This window comes from Phocoena sinus, chromosome 8 (assembly GCF_008692025.1).
Source record: "Phocoena sinus isolate mPhoSin1 chromosome 8, mPhoSin1.pri, whole genome shotgun sequence".
NCBI lineage: Eukaryota > Metazoa > Chordata > Mammalia > Artiodactyla > Phocoenidae > Phocoena > Phocoena sinus.
Genome location: NC_045770.1, coordinates 49106824 through 49133499, shown reverse-complemented (window position 1 = coordinate 49133499; position 26676 = coordinate 49106824). Strand labels below are relative to the sequence as shown.

The 26676-nt window shown below is 40.4% G+C and overlaps 1 protein-coding gene across 11 annotated transcripts in view; it reads right to left on the bottom strand.

Moving 5' to 3' along the window:
* Window positions 1–26676, bottom strand: part of DLG2 (discs large MAGUK scaffold protein 2) — a 2048212-nt gene that overhangs the window by 302394 nt on the left and 1719142 nt on the right. For all 11 annotated transcript variants that reach the window (XM_032641314.1, XM_032641323.1, XM_032641315.1 and 8 more), the window contains one exon: window positions 4744–4846. In XM_032641314.1, the coding sequence (XP_032497205.1) occupies window positions 4744–4846 (103 nt within the window). The remainder of the gene's footprint in view (window positions 1–4743; window positions 4847–26676) is intronic.

Below are 26676 nucleotides of genomic sequence, written 5' to 3'. Positions count from 1 at the left end.
CATTTTGTGCTCTATCCAACTTATACTGTTCACTTGATTCTCCTAGTGAATATCTGATGGTTTGTTATTTCAACCTCAGGCAGTAACCTCACACTAAATATAGGTGCTATTGTATTAGTGAGAAGACAACAAATGCTGTAAAGATTTGCCCCAATCTGACCCAGGGGAATGCTGTGTTAGACACTGTTTGACAAATGTATAATTAGGTTGTAATCAATGCCTTTTTTATTCATCAAAGATGTTAAAGTTGAGTTACAGATCTTTAAAAAATGAAATGTGAGACCTTTAATAGTCTTTTCTTTGTTCTATATTACAGAGCAAGAGCTGTAGATTTTCTGCAATGCAGGAGAAAGGGAGTTTACCTACTAGGGTTGCTAAAGGTTTTGTAACAACAACAGCAAAAATAGCACCACCTAAAAAGAGCATCAACACCAAATGTCCAATATAGGGATCCATTTACCATTTCTGCATCTAATATCAAAACGCCAGGGCACTCATTTAATATTCACTCAGCAAATATTTCTTAAACATCTACTATTAATATTTGCCAACACGCTAAAAATATTATATTGCACTTCTAAAACAAGGGGAGACACATTTGATAACTCTTTAATAAAGCATAGTCAAATTCATATTGAGCATATTAACATGGGAGATAAAATGAGTGGTAGAAGGGTCCTTGCCCTCTAGAAGTTTACTTACGTGGAGGAATGTGCAAATCACGACAAGGGACATACCAGGTGTCTGAATATAGGTCTAGGGAGCTCAGAGAAAGAATCAATCAACATTGATTCAGCAGATTAAAGATGACTTTGTAGTGGAATTGGCATCTGAGGGCCTTCAAGATGAGCAGGAATACTACTAGTGGAAAGGGAGAGAAGGGAATTCCAGGCAGAGGAACCCACATAAGCAAAGGCCCAGAAACATGGCAGCTCAGGACGAAGGGCAGGGGCAGGGAGCAGTCCTGTGAAGCAGACCCATAGTGAAAAAGGATGATGCTGGTGGGTGGTGGTAGCAGGAGGGGGCATGGAGGTTGGCTGGGACCATACTGTGAAAAGCAAGGAGTTTGTGTACAGGGATCTTGGGGTGATATCTTCTAGAATGGTAATTCTGAAAGCAATGAGGAAGATGACTGGGAGGGGTAAGGAAATGGGTATATATATATGTGTGTGTGTGTGTGTGTGTGTGTGTGTGTGTGTGTAGCGGAGGTGGGTGGGCATTATGTTTCCTTTTTTCCAAGTAATGTTGGAGTAATTTCACTAATTGAATATAGGTAATTGAAATTTTTACAAGAATTAATTTCTCATATTGCTTAGGTAGACTTTATTCTGAAGTATCAGGTACATGATCCTTTTCTTAAAAAAAGAAAGAAAATAACATTATTATTTTCTTTCTATTATTAATGTAATACATGTTAACTTCAAAGTAAGCATGTGACACACATTGGATAAAAAATGATGGTAAAAATGAATCACAATCACACCAGGAGAAAAAAACATTTGTTTGTATGTGACTCTAAATTTGGCTTCAATTCTGCCACCTAGAACTAGGCATTGAATAAGACTGATGATGGATAGAGTAATTCAGACAACTGGGGCCAAGTTCATTTTAGGCAGAAGTGAGTATAACAACTTTGGCCTTACCCTGTGCAGTGAAACTTGCCAAGGAAGACACTTACTGTTATATTATGATAATTATAAATTATTTATCATTATTTCAAAAAATGTGCTAAGTACTGTGAAAGATACAGTTGGAAATGGTTTTGTATTTTGTGATATACACTTATTTACCACTTATTTTCTGCTTTGAAGCAAAAATGAAAAAGTGCAAGTAGTAAAAATGAATCCCTTCAACATTTCAATTACTGTCAAGTGGAAAATCAAGTACTGAAGAATGGTAAACTTTTCTTCATTAGTTCAGCAACTTTTTAAGAAATACCAGTTATATGTACAACACTGAAGATAAATTTATCAGTGAACAAAACATAGGTTTTGGTGTCTGCACGCTTGAAACTCACGATCTTACGTAGCTTATCAAGATATTCTTTCTCCCTGCTCTCTGGAATAGAATTCTCACCCATTTTTCAAAGTCTGGCTGCATTTTCCCATTTCCATGAAGTACTCTTGTACTGTTCTGCCTCCCGCAGGTTTATTCCTTCTCTGACATTCCATAATTCTTAGAGATGGTGCCATTATCATACAATTTTGGTTATATGTCATCAGGAATTGATCTCTATTAAATGTATCTAAGTCTCTTTTCCTGAAGGAGATAAAAAATTCCTTAAAGACAAAGACCTGGGATAGGGGTAAAAGTGGAATTTTCTGAATATCTAGTAATATTGAGCAAGGCATCTAGAATATTCCTGATAAAAGTATTTGAATGTAAGTGAAAAACGTTTTTGCAGAAAGCCTGGTTCTTGACCGTGTTACAAGAGATGTCAGTAAAATTTGTCTTAGCATGGATACCTCACAATACTGGTGCAAATTAAGGGGACCTGGTGAGAATTTCCTAATGGAATCTTATGGTATACTCTTCTTTTAACTTGTTATTTTAAAGGCAAATTGATCATTATTTCTTAAATATGTCATATAATTTACATGTCCCTAAATGACCTAAACAACAATCCAATCAGTTTTCCATTTCAAACAATAGTTAAATTAAGCTATATTAAGCTAAATTAAGTTAAATTAAGAATAGTTAAATTCTTCTCCCTTTGCAAAGGGAGAAGAATGATTGCTTGATGTTGCATTACCACATTTCCAACTGATTTAAAGCCGTGACAAATTAGAATGCAGTTAGGCTATTAAAATGGGGAAGTCATTCCGTGAGTCTGATTTGTACTTTGGCATTTTGAAATACTAAGCTTGTTGTTGTTATTTGCAGGTATCTTTAGAAGCACTTTAAACATCAATTTATTTGATTTATAAGACATGCTTTGAACAGGCATCTTGATAAAGCACAGCATAGTATCCAAAGTGAGTATATTGCTTAAAGGAAACAAAGCTGTAAGGAAGCTTAAGATGAAGATTTATGCTGATAGAACTAGGACATGTTTGTCCTTTATTGTAACTTTTAAAGCTTGTAATCATTCTGTTCAAGGTTATCTGAGTGACTGTCATCACTATCAAGAGCTCCTAATTGGTATAACTATGGCTCTGACCATCTTATCAGTCTCCAGAATTGTTTGAGATGAAAGTTTTCAGAAATGGGAAAACAGTCAGCGATATTTATGCCTTGCATCAGATTATGGTGTAGGGCATAGAGTTTGAGACCCAAAGATAACAGCTATCAATAAAATGGAAGAATCCCATGAACAAGTTCTTACTCTATATGAAGTAGAATTTGTTCATCAAATTGGGTTAACCCAGATCTTTTTCATTTTCTGTTTTACAATGGGTACTTTGGATCTGTTTATTCCTATTAGAAGACATATCTACTAATTTTTAAGATGTAGAAAGACTTGTCAAAACTGTCTGGGAAGAGCATGGTTCCTTGGTGCTGTCATCGTCCATCTTTGACAAACACAAATCCCCTCTTCCCAGATGGCTCTCTGGCCGTATCTGGGCTAGGTCAATAGAAGAAAGCAATTAATACTTTTTTTTTTTGGTATAACTTAATTGCAAATCCTAATTCTAAAGTCAGGCAAAGTGAAAGTGACATACCAAAACACATAATGGCAGAATGTTTTCTTTATTCTCTCGTAAAACATGTGGTTGGCCACCGTTAATGGTAAAACCTAAGATGTCACAGCAAAGACACAAACCTCAATTTTCCAAATATCAATAGACCAAATGTTGCTAAGAAAGAATCATTTGAAAAGGCCAAAGAAGCTCTTTATGCATGTGGATGCACAAAGGCTCTTCCTTGAAGGTCCCTTGTACTTTCATATTCATCTGTTAAATTCTCCTCTCTGCTAGCCATGCAGACCAAAAACAATGAACTACATTTCTTGAAGACAGAACCATATTCCTCTTTTTTTTTTTGTAAAGTCTAGTCCACAGTGATATACATAACTACATTTCTTTAACAAAAGAGCAATTTATATATATAAATTTGCTAAGAACTCAATTCCACAGTAGGTAACATCCCAGTTGTCTCACTGATCCTCATTCTGATCACAGAAACAGATGTTGAAACCAATCAAAAAGCAGGTTTGGCTAATCTAATTTAGAATATCTCATCAAATCTCAATTGGCTAATTCAACTTATGACATCTCACCTAGTCTCACGGTTTACAGTGATGTATTCCAAACAAGGGATAGTGTGGCAGAAGAGGCAAAAATAAAATAAAATAAAAATTCCACATCAAGGACATCCAAAAACCACTTTAGTGTTAATAAGAGTAAGTCAATGCCATAAGGAGAGACTATGGTCTACTGATCATGGTCTATTTCTGTAGATGAGATCTCTCCCCCTTGCTTCCTAAATCTTAATTGCTTTTATAGTACCCATTGCTGAGCAAAGGTGTATACCAGACAAGAATATAAATGAAATCAAGCTGATGCTACTTGTTATTTGTTTAAATTCATATTTTCAAACAGGCCTTTCTAACTATTGGATGTTTTCCTTGGAATTAAGGGTAACAAAGTCTCATGTTCTTTGGACATAAACCACAAATTTTTCACCATAGATTGTTTTAAAAAATCTTGTTGGTGGTGACTGGTTAATACCGGTGATCAGAAATGCAGGCACCCATTCACACAGAAACACATCAGAACATTGTAAGTTTGAGTTCTCACTGACCTTCAGGCTGGTATTGTGCTATAATCGTCACCGTCTGTCCAGCCCCCTTTAGCGCTGCAGCAGCCTGTTCATGGGATGCTCCTCGAAGGTCAATGCCATTCACCTGAAAGAGAGGAAGCCGGAGAATTTTGGTATTTCATAAGGCATATTATTCTGATGGACAGAGGGAAAAAGTTTCCCAAAACTGAAAGGCTAAGATTATGTTACCTGCCTCAAAACCCTTCATGTCCTACCCAGGCATTTAAGTGTTAACCTATCAGATTTCATGCTCTTGATTAGTTAGCAGAAACATGAAATTTCACTTTGGACGTTTGTGCCATGGTCTGAATGGGTTGAAAGTTTTGTCTACCCATGTCCAGTAAGATTTTAGTGTGTGTGCATTTAATATGCTTCTATGAGTTTCCTAGATTTCTGGGTTAGATAGGAGCCTTCAAAATTAGAAGGAAAACAGGATAATAAAGAAAGACACATGTAATGTATGTAGACAAGTATGTGCTGACAGAATAATATATTCATATGAGATTCTGGGGAGACTGTATGGAATGGGGCTGGCTGCCCGCCAAATCCCTCTCTTTGGTCATATGCCTGGTCCTGTCATCCTGAGCTTGGTTAGACAGCCCTGAGCCTTGTTACCAAAATTAATTTGACTGCCTCATTTCTTATGTACAATTCCAGAATGAACTGTGACAAAATGCAATAGAGAATGCCAGGAGTTTATGTTGCCCTTGCTAACTCCCATTTTGGGGCCCTTGCCAAAAGAGAAACAGAGCATCTAAAAAATAAGCACAAAACTCTGCCGAGAAGGAAAAATCACCCTGAAGTCAAATTTAACGAGACGCAAAAGCTAAAATCTTTCTCAAATCAATTCGGTCTAAACCAACACAATGTAATTACTAAGTGCTTTCCAATGACAGGGCTCTGTGCGTGCCCAGGAGAGGGATGGTGGATCGGGAACAAAGGAGAACAAGACAAGCCTCTAAGAAGCTTTGTTTCAGTTTCAACTGAACACACAGAGTCCAGTTTTCCAAACGACACAGCTGATATCTGAATTCTGTTTCCTTTCACTTCCAGGGAAGATGGCTATGGAACTTGAAAAAGAATAAAAGAACTGATCAGCTTATCTATACATAATATATAGAATCTTATTTCGCTTCTCATCAGTCTTCTTTGACAACGATATTGAGTGGTGGATGGGGGTTGCCACTGAGTTTTCCCTGTCAGGCCTGGAACATCTGTAATCTTTAATCCCACAAGCTGGTCCTCTCATAATAACTTTGTTAAAGTCTCATTATTCACTTTTACTAATTTCATGGCTTTCTATTCTGGTGAAAGCATTGATTGGCTTTCTATGTTTACTGAGAGCTTTGATTACACGGTAACACTGGGAAGTCCACTGAGTGAACCTGGGTCTGGCTGGGCCACTCCTTACTAGCTGAGTGACGGTCATATCACCTCTCTGAGCCTCAGTTCTCTCTTGCCTCAGTTAGAAGGGACTGTTAGGCTCTTTGAGTCTAAAACCTCTTTGAACTATAAAATCCCAGATTTAATCCTTATTAAATGACAGTCATTTCAGAGACTGCTAGGTGTCGATGAGTCAGAAGTATGACTCAGAGAGCCAGAAGAGACAGGAAAAGTAATTTGATCTAGGTTTCTGCCTACAGGAAGCTGAATGCACAAACGTCATGGGTCGAAAGACCTCTTCTTTTGTCAAACAATTAGACTTAACTTTTTATTAAAAAATAATATGTGATCATGGTAATTAATTCTTATGTTTCAGAAAGGTGTAAAAAGAAAAGTAAAAAGTCCCCTCACCATCTTCACTCCCAGAAGTAACCACCATTAGCAGTTTCTAGTGGATGCTTTTTAGAAATCTGCTATATGCAGGTGCAAGCAGGTCGCTTTATCGCGATTTGTTTCTCTCTATTTTATATTTTAATATATTATTGACTTTTTCTTTAAACAGATATCATATCATATATATAGTTGTATAACTTGTTTTTGTTTAGCTTTTCATTTAACAATCTATTGTGGTCATCATCCAATTCAGCTCATATCATTCAAACGTTTAACAGGAGCCTAGTATCCCATGGTATGGATGTACCAGTATTTTTCCTGTAGGATCCCTTCTGATGAGGTCGAGGCTGTGTCTAGCTTCTTACTATTAAAAATACTTACGGGGACTTCCCTGGTGGTGCAGTGGTTAAGAAACCACCTGCCAATGCAGGGGACACGGGTTCGAGCCCTGGCCCAGAAAGATACCACATACCACGGAGCAACTAAGCCCGTGTGCCACAACTACTGAGGCTGCATGCCGCAACTACTGAAGCCCACGCGCCTAGAGCCCGCCGTGTTCCGCAAAAAGAGACGCCACTACGATGAGAAGCCTGCGCACCCCAACAAAGAGTAACCCCCGCTCGCCGCAACTAGAGAAAGCCCATGCACAGCAGCAAAGACCCAATGCAGCCAAAAATAAATAAATTTATAAAAAAAAAAATTCTTATGAAGGTGTTTCTGAAGGATAAATTCCCTGGACATACACTTCTTAAGTTAAAAAGTATATGCAGGGCTTCCCTGGTGGCGCAGTGGTTGGGAGTCCGCCTGCCGATGCAGGGGACACGGGTTCGTGCCCCGGTCTGGGAAGATGCCACATGCCGCGGAGCGGCTGGGCCCGTGAGCCATGGCCGCTGAGCCTGCGCGTCCGGAGCCTGTCCTCCGCAACGGGAGAGGCCACAACAGTGAGAGGCCCGCGTAACGCACAAAAAAAAAAAAAAAAAAAAAAAAGTATATGCATTATGTTTCTTTTTTCTTTTTCTTTTTTTTGTGGTACGTGGGCCTCTCACTGTTGTGACCTCTCCTGTTGCGGAGCACAGGCTCCGGACGCGTAGGCTCAGCGGCCATGGCTCACGGGCCTAGCCGCTCCGCGGTATGTGGGATCTTCCCGGACAGGGGCATGAACCTGTGTCCCGTGCATTGGCAGGCGGACTCTCGACCACTGCGCCACCAGGGAAGCCCCTGCATTATGTTTCTTTTAGTTTGCTATTGTACATTTAAAAAGTATTTATTTCCTGAACAAACAGAAACTAATAATGAAGAGAACAAAAACAGGCCATAATCTCATTGCCCAGATAATGTATTGATATAAAAAATATAATTAATATACAGTCAGCCCTTTATATCTGCAGGTTCTGTATTGGCAAATTCAGCCAACCTCGGATTGAAAATATTCAAAAAAATTTCCAGGAAGTTCCAAAAAGCACAACTTGAAGTTGCTACATACCTGGCAACTATTTACATAGCATTTACAATGTATTAAGTATTATAAGTAATCTAGAGATGATTTAAAGTATATGGAAGGATATGAATAGATTATTTGCAAATACTACACCATTTTATATAAGGGACATGAGTATCTGTGGATTTTGATATCTGTTGGGTGTGTGTGTGGGTTGTCCCTGGGGACAACTGAGGGACAACTGAATGTACATAATGCACATATGTGAAAATCAAAGCCATACAAAAAGGTATAAAAATAAAAGGCTTCCCCTACCTCTAATTATTCTCTCCAAAGGTAACCGTGTTAATGGCTTCTTGTATATACTACCAATTATTTCTGTTATGAATATAAGCAAGTTTATAAAATTATAAATAATTTTAAAATTTTACACCAAAAGATAATATTTTAAATATTGCTTTAACTTTGATTTTCTTCCATTTACTAACACATCTTAGAGAGCATTCTTTTTTTATTGAAGTATAGTTGATTTACAATATTATATTAGTTTCAGTGTACTGCACAGAGATTCAATATTTTCATAGATCATACTCCATTTAAAGCTATTACAAAATAATGGCTATATTTGCCTGTGCTGTACAATATATCCTTGCTGCTCATCTATTTTATACATAGTAGTTTCTTTCTCTTAATCCCGAGAGCTTTCTTCATTCATATATTCTTATACATTATCTTATTCTTTTTAATAGCCATGGAAGGTTCTATTAGTCAATGTAAAGCTATTTTACCAGGGCACAGTTGATGGGCGCTTAGCTTATTTTGGTATTTTGCTATTACAAACAATTTTATAATAAATATCTTCTAACAGTAAGCTGTTGGATAAAGGGTATGAGTGTTAAATTTTGGTAGCTATTGCCAAGTTGCTTCCAAAAATGTAGCATTAATTTATACTCCCACAAATAATATGATTGGCTACTTCCTCACACTCTTGTAAAAATTCCTCATACCTTAATATTTGACCTTGGCCGTTCTGATAGGTAGACAATTATATTTTTAAATTTTGCATTTTTCAATTATGAGGTTTAACAGCTTTTTATATGTTTGTTGGATATTTAAATTTGTTTTTATATAAAACGCCTGCTCACTTATTTTGCCTTTTTTTCTTTTTTTTTGGTTTGGGTAGTTTGCTCTTTTAAAAATTTATCTGCATATTAAGAATATTGGTTCTTCATCTCAGATAACTATTGCAAATATTCTTACTCGTTTGGTATTTGTATTTTTTATTATTGTATTTAAAGTATTTAAACTTTTCCTTTGTATGTTATTATTATTATTTTTTTGTATGTTATTTCTTGCCATACAGAAGTTTAAAATGTTTTATATAGTCACATTTTTTTTTTCTTTTTAGCTTTTGAGTTTTGTATTATATATTCCCTTCTCTGATACATACTAAAGGAATTACCCATGCTTTCTTCTACTACAACCCTGGTTTAATTTTTAGCCATTTAATCTTTGTTGTACTGGAATATATTTTGGTGTTTGATGTGAGAACCAGGTAAACACACCCTTTCTTGGACCTTTCCTTTATAGCGTCAGACTTCTATGTCTTTCAATATTTTAACCATCCTCTGAATTTTTCTCAGTGCACTAAGGGGCCATGAGAAAGTGGGAAGGAACAAAAGATTTGGAGTCAGAGAGAACTAGATTTGAACCCTGAGTCCATCAGTTATACCTAAGTAACTTGGGAAGGTCATTTAACTTCTTCAAACCTCAGCTTCCTTACCTGTAAAATGGGTATAATATCTACCTGCCTATCAGGGCTGTTGCATGAAGTAGATGAGACAATAACTGTAAAGCCCTTAACACGGAGCCTGGTGCAAATAGGCATTCAGGAAATGATATCTATTATGCTGTGAGTATTTCTTCAAAGAGCTGTGATTATAATTGATGAAATAAAATCTAATGGAAATTAACGAATACCGAATATAATATATGGGTTACTTCATGGGTTTCTTTTCTTCCTTCTTTTTTTTTTTTTTTCTTTTTTAGGAACAATTGCAGCACTGGAAGAGCTGTTCATCTAGTGCTTACACATTAGAGATGGTTTCCATAGGGGAATGGACCTGCCCAAAGTAATATCAGAGTTAGCACAGGGTTAGCACCAGCCCAGAGTTTCTTTTGCCCAGCCCAGGCTTCTTTCCACTGTAGCAGATGTGCCCTATTATGTGTGTTTGTTTTCCACTGGGCCAGTATTAATCAAATCTTGTTCATCTTGGACCCAATTCTACATGGGTCTCCACATTTGATGCTGCTGTTATCCTGAACAATACTACATTGTCCGTGGCCCTGTTGATTTTCCTCCAGGTTTTAGCAGACATGCTTTTCTCCAGTCTTTCAAACTTTTCAAGGTCACTTTGATTCTTATTTCTATCTCTGAGGTTTGAGTTTTTATCAGTAATCTTTGCTCAAATAACATTTCAGAGGCATTCAAAAACAGTTTATATTATTAATATGACATTTTAAAATACCAAGTATGACACAGCCTCACATATTTATTATTTCTATTTTTCTACTTCAGCTTTAATTTTCTCTTCTTAAAGCATGGACTGGGAGATTGGACGCCATTCGTTACTGTTGAGATTAACAATGATAATCATTGATAACAGCATGAGGCATGCTCATATATATAGGGGATTTTTATACATTATCTTGTTTAATTCTCAGGAGGCTGGGATTATTTTTCTGACTTTACAAATAAGAAAACAGAGCTCAGGACTCCCCTGGTGGTGCAGGGAATCCGCCTGCCAATGCAGGGAACACGGGTTCTATCCCTGGGCTGGGAAGATCCCACATGCCACGGAGCAATTAAGCCTGTGTGCCACAACTAGTGAGCCTGCGCTCTAGAGCCCACGAGCCACAACTACTGAGCCCATGAGCCACAACTACTGAAGCCCGCCCGCCTAGAGCCTGTGCTCCGCAACAAGAGAAGCCACCACAATGAGAAGCCCACGCACTGCAATGAAGAGCAGCCCCAGCTTGCCGCAACTAGAGAGAGCCCGCGTGCAGCAATGAAGACCAAACGCAGCCAAAAATAAAAATAAATAATAGCAAAGAAAGTTATCATTATTAAAAAAAAAAGAAAACAGAGCTCAGAGAGAATCACTACCTTGTTCAAAGTTAAGTAGTTGGAAGAGGTTAAGGATTTGAAACAGTCTAACTAAAACGCTTGAGCACTTAACTACCAATTCCCACTGTTCTCCCTTTAATAACCTACCCAGTTCTAAGGAGAAACTTGACTTTCAAGCTCCCTGAGACTGCAGCACACAATTGGGTGTGGCTGGTCCACTCTACCACGGCCCAAACAACCTGGTTTAGACATTATGGCCCAGCCTATGGTGATCAGATGGTATAGGGCTGAAGTGAAAGGCTCTGAGTAGGCTAGAAAATTCCATCTATTGCTATCTCCTTATATATACAACTGTCATTAGATCATAGAAAAAATTAAATTCTATTTGTTAGAACATCCTTTTCACAACCATGTTGCTGATAGATAGAAATTTAGCACTTCTAGTTGATTCAATCAGTTGTAGGGTTTTTTCAGATGCTAATGTGAATGGAGGACCATGTCCAGAGTCAACACATTTTCTTTTTGTTTTTAAAAGATGAGAACTATTTGCTATTTCAGCCACTAAGGCCCCTGGCCTGAGGCTCCAGGGAGTCCCTGAATAAATGATTCAACGTTCTCCATAAATATTTGACTGTTTCTTAGTATTATAGAAAGGATGATATCAGAATCAGAACTTTGGAAATGGAGAGAGCCTTCGTGACCCTCTGCAACTCCTGATGTATGATGTATACCTTTAAGCTGATTCAACCACATTGTTCTCCCACCACGTTGACCTTTTTCATTTCTCTGATTCAGGCGTTTCTGCATCTCTGCACATGCTCTTTTCCCTACTTAGAACATAACTTTTCATCTCTTCCTCACCTGGAAAACTTCTAGTCCTCAAAGATTCAGTCTGTAGAGCTTTTGATTTCTCCATCAAATCTGAATAGAGCCTTGCTGGGTATTCTTGGCTGTAGGTTTTCCCCTTTCATCACTTTAAATATATCATGCCACTCCCTTCTGACCTGCAGAGTTTGCTGAAAAATCAGCTGATAACCTTATGGGGATTCCCTTATTTGTTGCTTTTCCCTTGTTGCTTTTAGTAGTCTCTCTTTTATCTTTAATATTTGTCATTTTGATTACAGTGTGTCTTGGTGTGTTCGTCTTTGGATTAATCCCGTATGGGACATTCTGTGCTTCCTGGACTTGGGTGACTGTTTCCTTTCCCAGGTTAGGGAGGTTTTCAGCTGTTATCTCTTCAGATATTTTCTCAGGCACTTTCTCTGTTTCTTCTCCTTTCGGAACCCCTATAATGTGAATATTAGTGTACTTAATGTTGTCCCAGAGGTCTCTTCAACTGTCTTCACTTCTTTTCATTCCTTTTTCTTTCTTTCTTTCTTTTTTCTGTTCAGTGGCCATGATTTTGACTACTCTGTCTTCCAGCTCACTGATCCATTCTTCTGAATCATTTAGTCTACTATTGATTCCTTCTAGTATATTTTTCATTTCAGTTATTGTATTCTTCATCTCTTTTTGGTTGTTCTCTGTATTTTCTAACTCTGTTAAAAACTAACTTCTTGCTCTGTGCATCCATTTTCCTACCGAGTTCTTTGATCATCTTGATTGCCTATCTCCACTTCACTTAGTTTTTCTGGGGTTTTATCTTGTCCTTTCGTCTGGAATAGTCCTCTCTTGCCTCATTTTATCTAAGTTGCTGTTGGTATTTTTATGTCTGTGGTAGGTTGGAGAAGTGGCCCTCTGTAGGAGGCACCCTATGCATCCTAGCAGTGCACTCCCCTCTTGTCACCTGAGCTATATACTCTAGCCCTAAGAAGGCTGCATGGGTCCTTCTGTTGCAGCAGGCTATGTGGGTGGTCCGGTAGGCCTGGTTGGCTGCCAGGACCTGCCTTGTATGTATGCTGCTGGCTGCTGTTTAGTGGGGCCTGGTCACAAGGTGGCTGGTTGCAGAAACTTAGGGGGCCTTGGGGCTAGTGCTGCCTCACTGGTGGTGGAGTCAGGGTCCTAAAGACTCTGGGGCTGTTGCCCACCCACAAGTGACGCCAGATCCTGGGGTTAGTGCTGGACTGCTGGCAGGCAGAGCTGGTTCCTGGAGTCCAGCTGCAGGGCCCAGGGATCCCCAAACTCGTTTCAGATCATTGGTTGAGGGGGGCTGGTTCCTGACACAGTTGGGTATGGGGTCCAGGTGTCTGGAAGGTTGTGTAGGCCTGCTAGTGGGCAGGGCCAGGGCCCAGCTGGACCCAAGGTAGGATCTGGCCTGCGTTGTGAGGTGGAGGTTTTCCTGCTTCTGGTGTCTGCCCCCTGGTGGGTCTAGAGGCTTGTGCAGGCTTCCTGGCAGGAGGGGCAGGTGCCTGTCCACTGGTGGTTGGAACAGGGTCTTGACTCTCTGGTGGGCTGGGCTGTGTCTAGAGGCACGTCCAGAGGCAACTGTGGACTCTTTGTGTCTTTACATAGCCTGTCTGCTGATGGGTGGGGCTGTGTCCCCGCTCTGATAAGTTGTTTGGCCTGAGGCGTCCCAGCACCGACACCTGCAGGCTGTTGGGCGGGGCCAGATCTTGGGCTAACGAGGTAGTGGGAGGGTCCCACCTGGCGCCGCGGCTGACGCTGCAGGAGAATGCGCTCCCAAATATGGCTGCCCGGGGGCCCCGGCAGCCGCCCTTCTGATTCTCCGGGAGACTCTCCAAGACCAGCAGGTAGGTCTGACCCAAGTTCCTATCAGATGACTGCTTTTTCCCTTGTTCCTGGCGCGTGGGAGATTTTGTGTGTGTCCTTTGAGAGTGAAGTCTCTTATTTCCCTCAGTTTTGTGGGGCTCCTGCAATTAAGCCCCGCTGGTCTTCAAAGACAAATGCTCTGGGAGCTCACCCTCCTGGTGCCAGACCCTTGGGCTGGGGAGCCTGACGGGGGGCTCAGAACTATCACTCCTGTGAAAGAACAACTGCAGTATAATTATTCTCCAGCTTTTGGGTTGCCTTACCCCGGCGGGTAGGGGATTTGATTATATCACCAGTTTCCGCCCCCCCCCACCCCCACCCCGCGCTCCTACCCGTCTCGTTGTGGTTTCTTCATATCTGTAGCTGTAGAAGGTCTTTTCTGGTAGGTTTCAGTCTTTTTCACTGATGGTTGTTCTGCAGATTGCTGTGACTTTGGTGTGCTCATGAAAGGAGGTGAGCTTGGGGGCTTTTCTACTCCATCCCCTTGGCCGCTCTCCTCTAGAGGTTGCGGCTGAATGGACTTGTGGAATGTGCTTACTTGTGAGCTCCTAAAGATAGGAGCTTGTTTTATTGGAGCTTGAGTCTCTAGCATAGTGCCTGGTAGATTGTAGGTGTGTAATACCTGAAGAGGGGAGTGACCGAATAAGTAAGTGAGTGAGTGAATAATCTCACTACATTATCCCAGGCAAATGGTCATCCAAGCTGATTTGACACTGGCTTCACCTGATGAAGAACTCACTGTGTTTCAGGAAAATCCACGTGGGGTCAGCTCTAGTGATCAAAAAAAAGTTCTTTGTGTAGAATCTAAATAATCTTCCTGGTACTTTCCACTTCCTGGTTCTAGTTCTGCCCTCTGAGGGCTGACAGAATATTTTTTCTTTTCTAGGACTGCTTCTTTTCTATGGTCCTCTATCTAACATTTGAAGATGGTTTTCCCTTTTCTAGGTTAAACGACCTCATTCCCTTCCCTTTCCCTCCCTATCATTCTCACCAAGTAACCATTTGTTTCTACTTGCATACCTCCAGCGACAGGGAACTCTCTCTTTTTCTAGTCTGTCTGTTTCATTTTGGGATGGCTCTTATAAGTGTTATTTCTTGCATCTTGTTATTATTTAATGCCTCATCAGAGACTCAGCTGAGTGCATGTGAGGTCAATTATGGCAAAATGGAAGCTCTCTTACGCAATTATTCTTTAATGCGCACCTGGTGTAGTATCTAGAGCTAAATACAGTGCTGACAAAAAAATCCATTTCTTTAAAATATCCACTTTTGTCATTTCCTTTTCCAACTTAAGGGGAGGAGTGAACTAGAGTGACACATAGCCATTGTCAAGCAGTTTACCATTCAGTGGAGGACAGTGACAGGTAAACACACAATTAAGCACCTAGTGGTTAAGTGCTATGACAGGATAAGGTCAGAGTGCTGTGAGACCCAAAGGAAGGGCCCCTACTAGGTATGAGGAGGTATCAGAAGGTTTTCTGGAGGAAGTGACATCAGAAATGACATGTGAATGAGTCATCCAGGTGAGGATGGGTGCGGGGTGTCCATGCAGGGCTGTGGAAAGAGGGGTGGGCAAGAGGAGTAGCAAGAGTATTCCAGGCAGAGAGGGAGGCAGATATGAAGGTCTGGAGGTGAGAGGGGGTCTGGCACACGTGAAGAAAAGAAAGTAGTTGTTACTAAAGGGCAGAGAGGGGAGAAAGGAGAGTGGGAAAGAGATGAGAGGTGAGGCAGGAGAAATGAAAGTGATGATGATGGTAATGATGAAGATGATGGTACTGGTGATAACTCACATGTACATATTTACTCTGTGGCAGGCACTGTTCTAAGCATTTCCTACATATCAATTTCCTTAACCCTCACAACAGCTCTATGAGGTAAGAACACATACATGCCCATTTTATAGAGAACACTGGGGCAAAGGCAGATTCAATACTTGTCCAGGGTTCCACTGCTAATATATGGCAAAGCCAGGAATTAAACCCAGGCAATCTGGTTTAAGGGTCAGCATTCCTAACCATGACATATTAAGTGAATTTACGGTTTATCTTCTCTGAAATGGGGAGCCATTCCTCAGCTTTGAATTGAGGAATATTGTTTCACCATCACTCCTGTACCCCACGAGTGCTTACAGCTAGAGAGAATACAGATAATATGCAAGGCGCATGTGCTATTGCCAGCCTCACTAACAGCCTCCCAAGTTGAATCGATCCCTTTGGAGATGCTTCTCAGAAGGCAGCACCACTGCTCATGGTTGCTGAAGTTTTCCATCCCAGCTCATGTCATCCACCTGCTCTGAAAACTGTCATGGGACGAACACTGGGTTTAGACTTGAGAAGGCCACAATTCAAATCTTGGTGCCATGATTTACCAACTCTATGACCTTGGGTAAGTTACTTAACCCCTTTGAGCTTCAGTCTCCTCATTATGCAACTAAGATAGTAACCCTTATTTTGCTGGGTTGCCTTAAGGATGATTAAGATAATGCAAATAAAGTACTCAACACACCTGGCACGTTGGGTAGGTACATATCCATTATCTATTAAATGAGGACTTCCAAATGGCTTTTATCAGCAATAATAAAACCAAAGGATAGATTTGGTATAAGATTGTTTTGCAATAAGGGTAGCTAAGAACTACACATTTAACTGAATTGTTAATTGTGAGAATAATACAAAGGGCTGACCCAGTGGGAAAGGGCTAGATAATTGGCACCGGATTCAATTAAAATTAGTCAGGTGCAGGACACTGGGGACTGTTTCAAGCAAATTACTTCACAGTGGGTGTCTTGCTGGTATGTAGCAGGGGGCAGCTGGGAAGAAACTGGGGCAGAATCCAAACAATTTCTACTTTATGTGGCGACAACAGGGATAGTAAAGTGACCAGATATATTACCAGTGAATTAAATCAATGTAGAAGGCTCCATCTTTTCTCAAGAGGGAAAAAAAAATCTATTTTTTAATTTCCTGAAGTGATGTGATATAGTGAGATGGAAATTTGGGTTCTGTTGCTAACTCTGTCACTAACTTAACTCAGGCCAGCTAATGAGCCACTGAAGAAAATAGAAGGTGCTGGACCCCAGCATTTCTAGGGTCCCTGGTAGTTCAAAATTCAGTGATTTCCATGGCTTAAAAATAACATCTCCAAGTATTTTACAGTTAGTAAACTGTTTTCTCACCTCGCTTTTTTTTAACTGAACAAGGTGAGATATAAACAAACAAATGTAATAAAAGCATTTACATGTATTAAGTGATCTTTATCACATACTTGTGAAGGAAGCAAGGAAACTATAAATATCCCATTCAATCTTGACTCGTGAGCAGGCTGGCGTGGCCGGCATGGAGCATGAGAGAGAGAAGAGGAAAATGCTGCCCACAGAATGCCTCTTTGAGTTTAAGAAGTTTTGTCAATAACTGACCGGGGGAGGGTTTTACAAAGGAATTTAACACAGTTTGATTTGTGTTTGGGGAAGGATAACTATGGCAACAGTGAAAAGTTGGGGTTGGAGAACTAAGTAATCAAAAATAGGATAACAAGATGGGAGACTATTGCAATATTAAACATAGTAGATGATAAAGGCCTAGATTAGAAAAATAAGAATGGAATTGAGGGTGGGAAATAAGTGTAGACTTGAGAGAGGACACAGAGGGAGGATCTATACAGCTATTCTTCTCAAATACTTCTGGGAACCAAACAGAATTTAAATAATATTTATAGTGTTGTGGATGAGAAATGGGAGATGAGAAGGTAGTTAGAGGGGTGATGATGATACTGTTAATCAAAATGGGAACACGGTGGAAAATGGGTCTGGACACGAGGATAGTGCATTTTGTTTTGGACATGTAGAGTTTGCTGTGTCTATTGGGCGTCTACAATTTTACAGGCCGTTGGGAAATATCTATCTGAAGCTTAGAGAAATAGTTAATTTTGCTCTCTTTTTTTTTTTTTTTTTTGGCCACGGGGTGCAGCATGTGGGATCCTTTTTCCCTGACCAGGGACCGAACCGTGCCCCCTGCATTGGAAGTGTGGAGTCTTAACCACTGGACCATCAGGGAAGTCCCGAGAAATAGTTAATTTTAATAATCATTTTATTCTTGGTATTTCTAAGGTCAGTACCCTGATCTGACTAGACCCAGATATAGAAGAGGCTTGCTGTACAAAATATGGCTAATAAGAGTACCCGCCTTGGGCTTCCCTGGTGGCGCAGTGGTTGAGAGTCCGCCTGCCAATGCAGGGGATACTGGTTCGTGCCCTGGTCCGGGAAGATCCCACATGCCACGGAGCGGCTGGGCCCGTGAGCCATGGCCGCTGAGCCTGCGCGTCTGGAGCCTGTGCTCCGCAACGGGAGAGGCCACAACAGTGAGAGGCCCACGTACCGCAAAAAAAGAGTACCCACTTCACAGAGTTGGTATAGGATAGATTAGTTAATACATATAAAATACGGCAGTGTCTGGTATATAGTAAGGACGTATAATTATTAACTATTACTGACCCCTTCCCCTGACACTCACAAAGTAAGAGGCTGACCTGGACTAGTGTAAAATTATATCAATAAAGACTTAGCAGGCCAAGGAGAAGTGCTAAGGTTATAGACATTGAAAGAGGAAGCATGGTACTCTGGAAAGCACAGTCCTAGGAGTTAAAGACCCGCGTGTTTGTCCCATCCTGCTGTTAGCTTATTTCACTTTGGGAAGTCCCTTTTCCTCACTGGGACTCAGTTTCTTCATCTAGAAAGAGAGCCTCACGCTAAAAACCTGAGGTCCCTTCTAGTGGTTTATAAACAAATATATTCTATGCTTAATATGTATTTTGTTGACAGCTTGAGAAAAACATTCATTCAGCATTAAACTTTTCAAACACCCTCCAGCACTTCCCAGAGTGAATGAACTATACATTGTATTTGAAGTGGAAATTTCTAGTTAAGTCCCCTTCTCCTGGAGGCTGTTGTACTTGGTTTCGAGTGAAAACATTTCTGACAGTTGTTGCATAAAAGCTCAAGACCAGAATCCTCCTGGAGCAGAGGCAAAATGAAAAATTGATATTGGATATTTACATGTCTTAGCAGTTAAAATTAACATCCCTTATAAATTTGGCTTGCTGATGCAAAAGTAGGCATCTATAAAAAAAAAAAAGAAACCTTTAAAAATGTTTTGGTTTACCAGGATATTTGTAGAGGACTGATCATTTTGGAGTCTTTAACTGAAAATGATAAGGTGTAATTTGGCCATCCAAACCCAACTTACTACAGGCCAAAACACAATAAATAACTTTGAGGATTCATGTGTTTTGAGTAACAAAGTAACTATTTTTATATGAATATGTAAGCAAAAATAGTTGAAACCTTATATATGATATTAGTATCTCCAGCTCTGACTTTTCCCTTAAGCCTAGACTTATAAATCTGTTTGCTTACCTGATATCTCCAGTTGAATGTCCAAGATTTTTCAAACTCATCAGGCTCAAAATCAAACTCTTAATTTTTTCCTCGAAACCTGTTTCTGGGGAGTTTTTCCACTTTCAGTAAACAGTAATACCACCATCCAGCACTCAAACCACTCAACCAAGAACCTACATGCCAACCAACCTTAATTCTCTTTCCTTCCCACCTCCTGCATATAGTCCATCAGCATGTCTGTTTCTAGCTCCAAGCAGTATTTCAATTTCACTCACTTTTCTCTAACTCCACCCCTATCCCCCTGGCCAAGCCACCATTTCCCCTGGGGATACTGCAATAGTCTCTTGATTGGACTCCCTGCTCTCACTCTGGCTCCCCCATTCTTCTCTATCCATTTTCAACTCAACAGACAAAATGATCTTTTCAAAAGGTTTTAGATCATGCCTCTCTCCTGCTAATTTTTTTCCATTGGCTTCTTGCTGTACTTTGAGTAAAATCCAAACGCCTGGCCATGGCTTCCACCCATCCTTCTGATTCCATCTCATTCCACTCTTTGCCTTCTTCTCTGCCCTCCAGGCACAAGGACCTTCATTCTGCTTCACTTAAAGCCAGTTCCCTCCAGCCTTCGGGCCCTTGTATATCCGCTGTCTTTCTGACTGTGCTGCTTTTCCCTAGCTCTTCTCACATTTGATCCCTCATTTTCACAGTTCTCAGCTTAAAGCGCAATTCCTCAGAGAGCTCTTTGCTGACTACTAAGAGCTAAATTTCCATGAGAGGTGCCCACATCTGACTGATCATCTGTCATTAGACAGCTTTTTTTTTTTTTAACATCTTTATTGGAGTATAATTGCTTTACAATGGTGTGTTAGTTTCTGCTTCATAACAAAGTGAATCAGCTATACATATATCCCCATATCTCCTCCCTCTTGTGTATCCCTCCCACCCTCCCTATCCCACCCCTCTAGGTAGACACAGCTTTTTTAAAATAAAAATTCTTGGGTCTCACTCTCAAAGATTCTGATTCAGTGAGTCTAGTTTAATCATCCATTCTCCCCCTAGATGACAGATTCCTTCTGAAAAGGACTCTGATTATAACCTGGCTTATAATAATTATGTAATAAATGGTTGTCAAATAAATTTTAATGATTTAAATAAAATCGATGTGTTCTAATAGTTATAATCATTTAGTAATTCAAGAAACAGCACTAGGTATCTATGTAGTGCTCCAGGTATTAGAGGTATGGATGTAAAAGAGAGAAAGTCCCTACTCACAGGAAGCTTTTCTTAGAGTGGGTGAGATGATAAACGAGGAAAATATCAGGTGGGCCTATGTTCTATAAGAAATCAAAACAGGATGTTAAAGGTAGGCTGGAAGCCTACTTCCTACTGACCCGTTCTCTTCATTCCAGGGCTCTGTCCACCATACTGCACTTTATGCACAGGTCTCTGTCGATACTAGTGTCTCAGAACCGTGTTGGGCTGTAGGTATCACGCTGGAGGTGTCTTTGAAGCCCGCACCCCCTGCCTCAATGCCCGTGAAAACATTGTTGCTGAAGAATCACTCACCTCCACATCACACAAGTGCCAAAAGTGCTCAGGCAAAGGGTCAAACTCTGGGGCACGAGGCTAGATTCTTGCCCTCAAGATCTGCTTCTCACCTCACGCTCTAAGCTCTCTCTGTTCTGAGATAGATGTGTGTGTGATTCCAGACTGACAGATTCCCTTAGGTTGGGGTCAGATTTGAAGCGGAGGTCTTTCTCTGATGAATGGTGGTAATAGTTTGCTCAGCATATCCTCCCCTTTGAAATCAGTGCACTGATTGCAAGTATTCAATTATTTTAAAAAAACTTAGTTTTCTGGGTTTCTTTTTTTTCTTTATTGGGATATAGTTGCTTTACAATTCTGTGTTAGTTTCTGCTGTACAGTGAAGTGAATCAGCTGTATGTATACACATGTCCCTTCCCGTTTGGACCCCCCCCAACCCATCCCACCCATCTAGGTCACTGTAGAGCACCAAGCTGAGCTCCTTGTGCTATACAGAAAGTTCCCACTACCTATCTGTTTTACACATGGTAGTGTATATATGTCAGTCCCAGTCTCCCAGTTCATCCCACCCTCCCTTCCCCCACTCCGAGTCCACACATCCGTTCTTTATGTCTGCGTCTCTATTCCTGCCCTGCAAATAGGTTTATCTGTACCATTTTCTAGGTTCCACATGTATGCATTAATATACGATATTTGTTTTTCTCTTTCTGACTTCACTCTGTATGACAGACTCGAGGTCCATCCACATCTCTACAAATGACCCAATTTCATTCCTTTTTATGGCTGAGTAATATTCCATTGTATACATGTACGACATCTTTCTCCATTCATCTGTGATTGGACATTAAGGTTGTTTTTATGCGGTACGCAGGCCTCTCACTGTTGTGGCCTCTCCCGTTGCGGAGCACAGGCTCCGGACGTGCAGGCTCAGCGGCCATGGCTCACGGGCCTAGCCGCTCCGCGGCATGTGGGACCTTCCCGGACCGGGGCACGAACCCGTGTTCGGCAGGTGGACTCTCAACCATTGCGCCACCAGGGAAGCCCCGCACGTATCTTTTTGAATTATGGTTTTCTCAGGGTATATGCCCAGTAGTGGGATTGCTGGGTCATGTGGTAGTTCTATTTTTAGTTTTTTAAGGCAGAATCTGAATAATTTTTAAGTGAACACATATTGTAAGAACAATTTTAAAGTTATTGAAAAAGTTTTAACTATTGAATTTGAGGTTTGTGTTACTTCGACAATAAAAAACAAAAAGAGCTACTAAGGAAGATTAAAAATATAGTAATGTTTATAGGAAAACCGAATAAATTTGAATAATCAAATTTTCAAACATTATATAAATCCATTCGGTATTTACTGAGTGTCTTCATTGTACTAAGTTTTGGGGATGCATTGGGAGAAAAAGCAATGCTTCTGCCCTCAGTGACCTAGAATCTACCAGAAATTCTCAACTGGGTATGGAAATGTGGGGAAGAGTTAGGTATTTTTTGTTCTTAAAATGTCAGAGTTTGGGATCAACTTTGGTGTTAATCATGCAAGGCTCAGGCGTGTTAAATCCTGCAAACTCTGGCACAGTCATACACAGTGAAAAACTGTCCTTCCAAACATGCAGTAGCACCTGCAATAAGAAATACTGGATCAACACCATTTTTCACATAAATATGCTAATTCCAAATGAACCTTAATGAGATTATAGGGTATGTGAAAGGGGTTCTTGGTCTCCCGCCTCCCCTCTGTCGACCTCATTAATAAGCATTAAAATCAGTTTTAAAGGAAGGAAAAAACTGTCTCCAGAGATACCCCTGTCAAATGGTACATTTCTAAAGCATCTGAAAGGCTTGAGTAGGAATAAGGTGCTAATGGAATTATCTTGGTCAAAATCCATTAACACAAAACTCAAATTCTGGCTGCTGCAGGCAGGAGTCCTCTGATGTTTGTTTCACTGTAGCTCCTCAGGATAACGATATTCTTTTGTGTTCTGGCTTATGTGTATCTTGGCATCTGACTGTTGTCCATAATTACATCTTAGCATTTATCTTACTTATTCCTCACCTAAAAATAAGCTCATCATGTCACTGTCTAAAAGCTCCCAGAAACAGATTTTCTGAGTTCAAGCAAACTGTGTCAAGGGCTCTTAAATCTTCTCTTTCCAATTGTTTCACCAGCCAAATCAAAAGGAGGAGATCTGCACAGACAAAAATATTGAAAATTGAACTGTATTTACCACTTTCACTGAGAAATGATATGTATTAATCTATTTTCCCTTCAAAATATCTTTTACTTTTGTTCTTTCTTTTCTAATTTACTACCTTAGCCCTAAGTCTTGATCTAGACTATTGCAGCAAACTCCCTCCCAACTATTTGTTTTGAAAAATTCAAACTACAGAAAAATTGAAAGAACAGAACAATGAAACTCCGTATTTTCATCAAGATTTAACAGTTGCTAATATTTTGGCATGTTTACTCTCTCTCCCTCCTTCTCTCTTTCTCTGCCTACCTCTCTGTCTCTCTCAATTGATATCTATCTATCTGGCTCAGAAGAGAGAAGAGACACACACATAAACACACAACCTTTTTTTCTGAGCCATTTGAAACATGTGGCAGACATCAGGCCACTTCCAACCTAACATACAGCAAAACAACTCCTCAATGTAAAGATATTTGCTATATAACCACATTACCATTGTTACACCTAAGAGAGCTAATGATAATTCTATATGATCCAATATGCTGTACCTATTCAGATTTCCTTAACTGTCCTCAAAATGTCTTCTATAGTTTTTTACTCTTCAATTGAAGATCAAAGCAAGGTTTTCTTTCTTCCTTCCTTCCTTTCTTTCTCTGTCGCTCTTTTTCTTCTCTTTCTTTCTCTCTTCTTCCTTCTCACTCTTTCTTCCTTTTTTCTTCTTTTCTTTCTCCCTTCCTTCTCTTCCTCCCTCGCTTCCTTCTTTCCTTCCTTTTCGTTTTTTTTTTGAGTTCAGGCCAGATGCTTATAGACTGTTTCACATTCTAGATTTATCTAATTGTTTCTTCCTGATCAGAATCAGGTCAAATATTTTTTCACAAAATCTTGTGAGTAATATTGTCTACTTCTCACTGTATCATATTCCGAGGACAAAATGTGAGATTGTCTCACTATTGGTGATACAAAGTTTGGCCCCTTGGTTAAGGACCACCAGATCTCTCCATTCTAAAGGCACCTTTGTAAACACAGATCTGTGGGGTGATTTTTGAAACCATGTGAATATCCTTTTTCCAATAAACTTTCATCTCAATTTTTTTTTTTTAGCATCTACTGACTATGCTTGCCTGAAACAATTATTTTATTGAGGGTTGGAAAATGGTAATTTTCTAATTCTCTGTTTTTTCTAGAATCATTAGCTGGTAGTCTAATGATTACCGGTAGAAAGATTATCTAAATAAAAAGGAGATAATTCAATTTACTTACTCTTGTGTGTTGTTTTAATTTTCATCGTCCTTTAATGTTTTATTATTATTTTTTAAGGCATAGAAATAACTCAGGCTCATTTCAAATAATTAAAACAACACAGAAGAAAAACAAATAAGTATCTCCTTTCTACTCTAACTTTTAGGTAACCACTGATAATAAATTAAATATATGACTTCTACACATTTTTTTCCACACATATATAAATAATATCCCCAGCTATATTCCTGATGTCCAGAATAGTAGCTGGCACATCCAAATGATGGAATATACTGTATTTATTGGGAAAAAAAAAATCTGTGTATATAAGTGGACCCGTGTAGTCCAAATCCATGTTGTTCAAGGGTCGACTGTATATAGGTACACAAGCACATATATTTACCTCCAAATATAGTTATTATTTTAAAAAATAAATCAACTGACACTGTATTGTATAATTTGCTTTCTTTTTCCATTTAAATTACCTTTTTATGAATAAATGTCACCAACTAGACTCTAAGCTTCATGAGGGCAGTTCCAGCCATTGTTTTAGTCCACATGTATTCCTAGGATGTGACACAAATTCCCTTCCTCACAAACTGTTATGGAGGGTGATTGCAATTACATGAGCCTGATGAATTTCTTCCTTTTCTCTGAAGAGGACTTGAGAGTCCTATTCCTCTAAAAAAAAGCATTATTAACCAGCTTACCAAAAAATTGGTGGCCAATTCCAGTGGCTAATAATGAAAAGAAGACAAACTAGAAAAGAAAGTGATGAAATGAGAATGAGTGGAGGAGATACACAGGACCCTGACAAGGAGGCAATCAGCTTTCCTTGTAGGGTGGGGTTTTTCTATGCTGGAGCTGCCATCTTGAATGTGGCCTCTTTTGGGAAGTGGTAGCTGGACCACACAAAATATAGCCTTAACTCTGAGTCAGTGATTTTCTTAAAAAGTTTCTTTCTGGTCATTTGGGGAACTGGAAGAAGCAACAGAATCAGTTCAAAACTCTTCTGAAAAGACAAACTGCATAAAATCAAAGGAGTGAGGAAGAATGGCTTCTTCTGGAATTACTTCTCCTTCCTCACTTCCTTTGTTCCTTTAAGCATATATCAGGGCTTCATAAATTAGCCAAGGCTGTGTGCAGTCTTTTACCATCAATCCCAAGTGAATATTGTAAGCATCAGAAAATTTTCCATTTACACAGTCAGGGAGGTATTTTCAGTCATTTAAATCTTTCCTAATTACTAACCAATTCCCTCCTTCCAGCCCTCCCAATTTAGCGCACAGAACCCAGCTCCCTACAGAAAACAACTCCCCAGCAAAGTCTAAGTTTCCATGGTTAGTTGCCAGAGCTCTGGATGTGAACAGAGCCGAAAAGCCACACTCCCATAGTTAGAGAAAAATCATCAAGAAATCAGGTTTCACCGCCATGGTGCAGCTCCTAGCACAATGTAAATGCTCAGTAAATAACGGGAAGGAGGGAGAAAGAATCAGGAGATGAGACAGAAAAGAGAGAGGGACTAAAGAGGGAAGAAATCCAGTGAAATCGGCTTTCCTTAAACTGTGACCAGAAATTTAAATGTGGAAGCTTACTAATAAAGATAATACTAGTACTGGAATATTGAGCAGGAGGGTACTGGGTACTGTGCTGGGCTTGTTATCGCAAATTCTCCCAAGTACTTTGCTGAGCTTAACTTTTACAGGAGGAAACTGAGGCACAGAGAGGTTAAAAGCTTCCAAGCCAGCAGAGCTAGGATAAGAGCTCCAGTCTGTGATATACTAACTGCATGCTTTCTCCCCTACACTTGAGCTGCCTTCTCCTCCTATAATACATACTGGCTGCCTCTAGCCTCAGGCTGCAGGCGACACTCTCTGACAGGCACCCATGCCAGAGCGCTGCTCAGTGGATGCCTCCCCCGCCCTCCCTGCCATCCCTTACACCACGTACCACAAAAGGATGCCTTCTAACAGCCGCCCCAGCTCCGGCAAGTACCTGTGGGCCACTTTGCCTTTCCATCTCCTTAAACCGCCCCCTCTAGGCATGTTGTCACAGGCCTGCTTTCTAGGGGTCGCTCCTTCATCTCCCATGGGTCAGTGCAGGGGCCAGCCCACCTTAGCAGCTCCACCACTTTGGGCATTAAGGAGCACTCGACTCCTCCCACTGCCCCCCCCCCAGCATCTCAATCAATGTCAAAGCCTTTTTTTTTTTTTTTTTTTTTTTTTAGCGGTATGCGGGCCTCTCACCGCTGTGGCCTCTCCCGTTGCGGAGCACAGGCTCCGGACGCGCAGGCTCGGCGGCCATGGCTCACGGGCCCAGCCGCTCCGGGCACATGGGATCTTTCCAGACCAGGGCACGAACCCACGTCCCCTGCATCGGCAGGCGGACTCTCAACCACTGCGCCACCAAGGAAGCCCAATGTCAAAGCCTTTTATGTTCCTGGGGCCAAATTGAGCTCCTCCCCACCCAGTTCACTCCTTGAGCTGTACTCTACATTTGG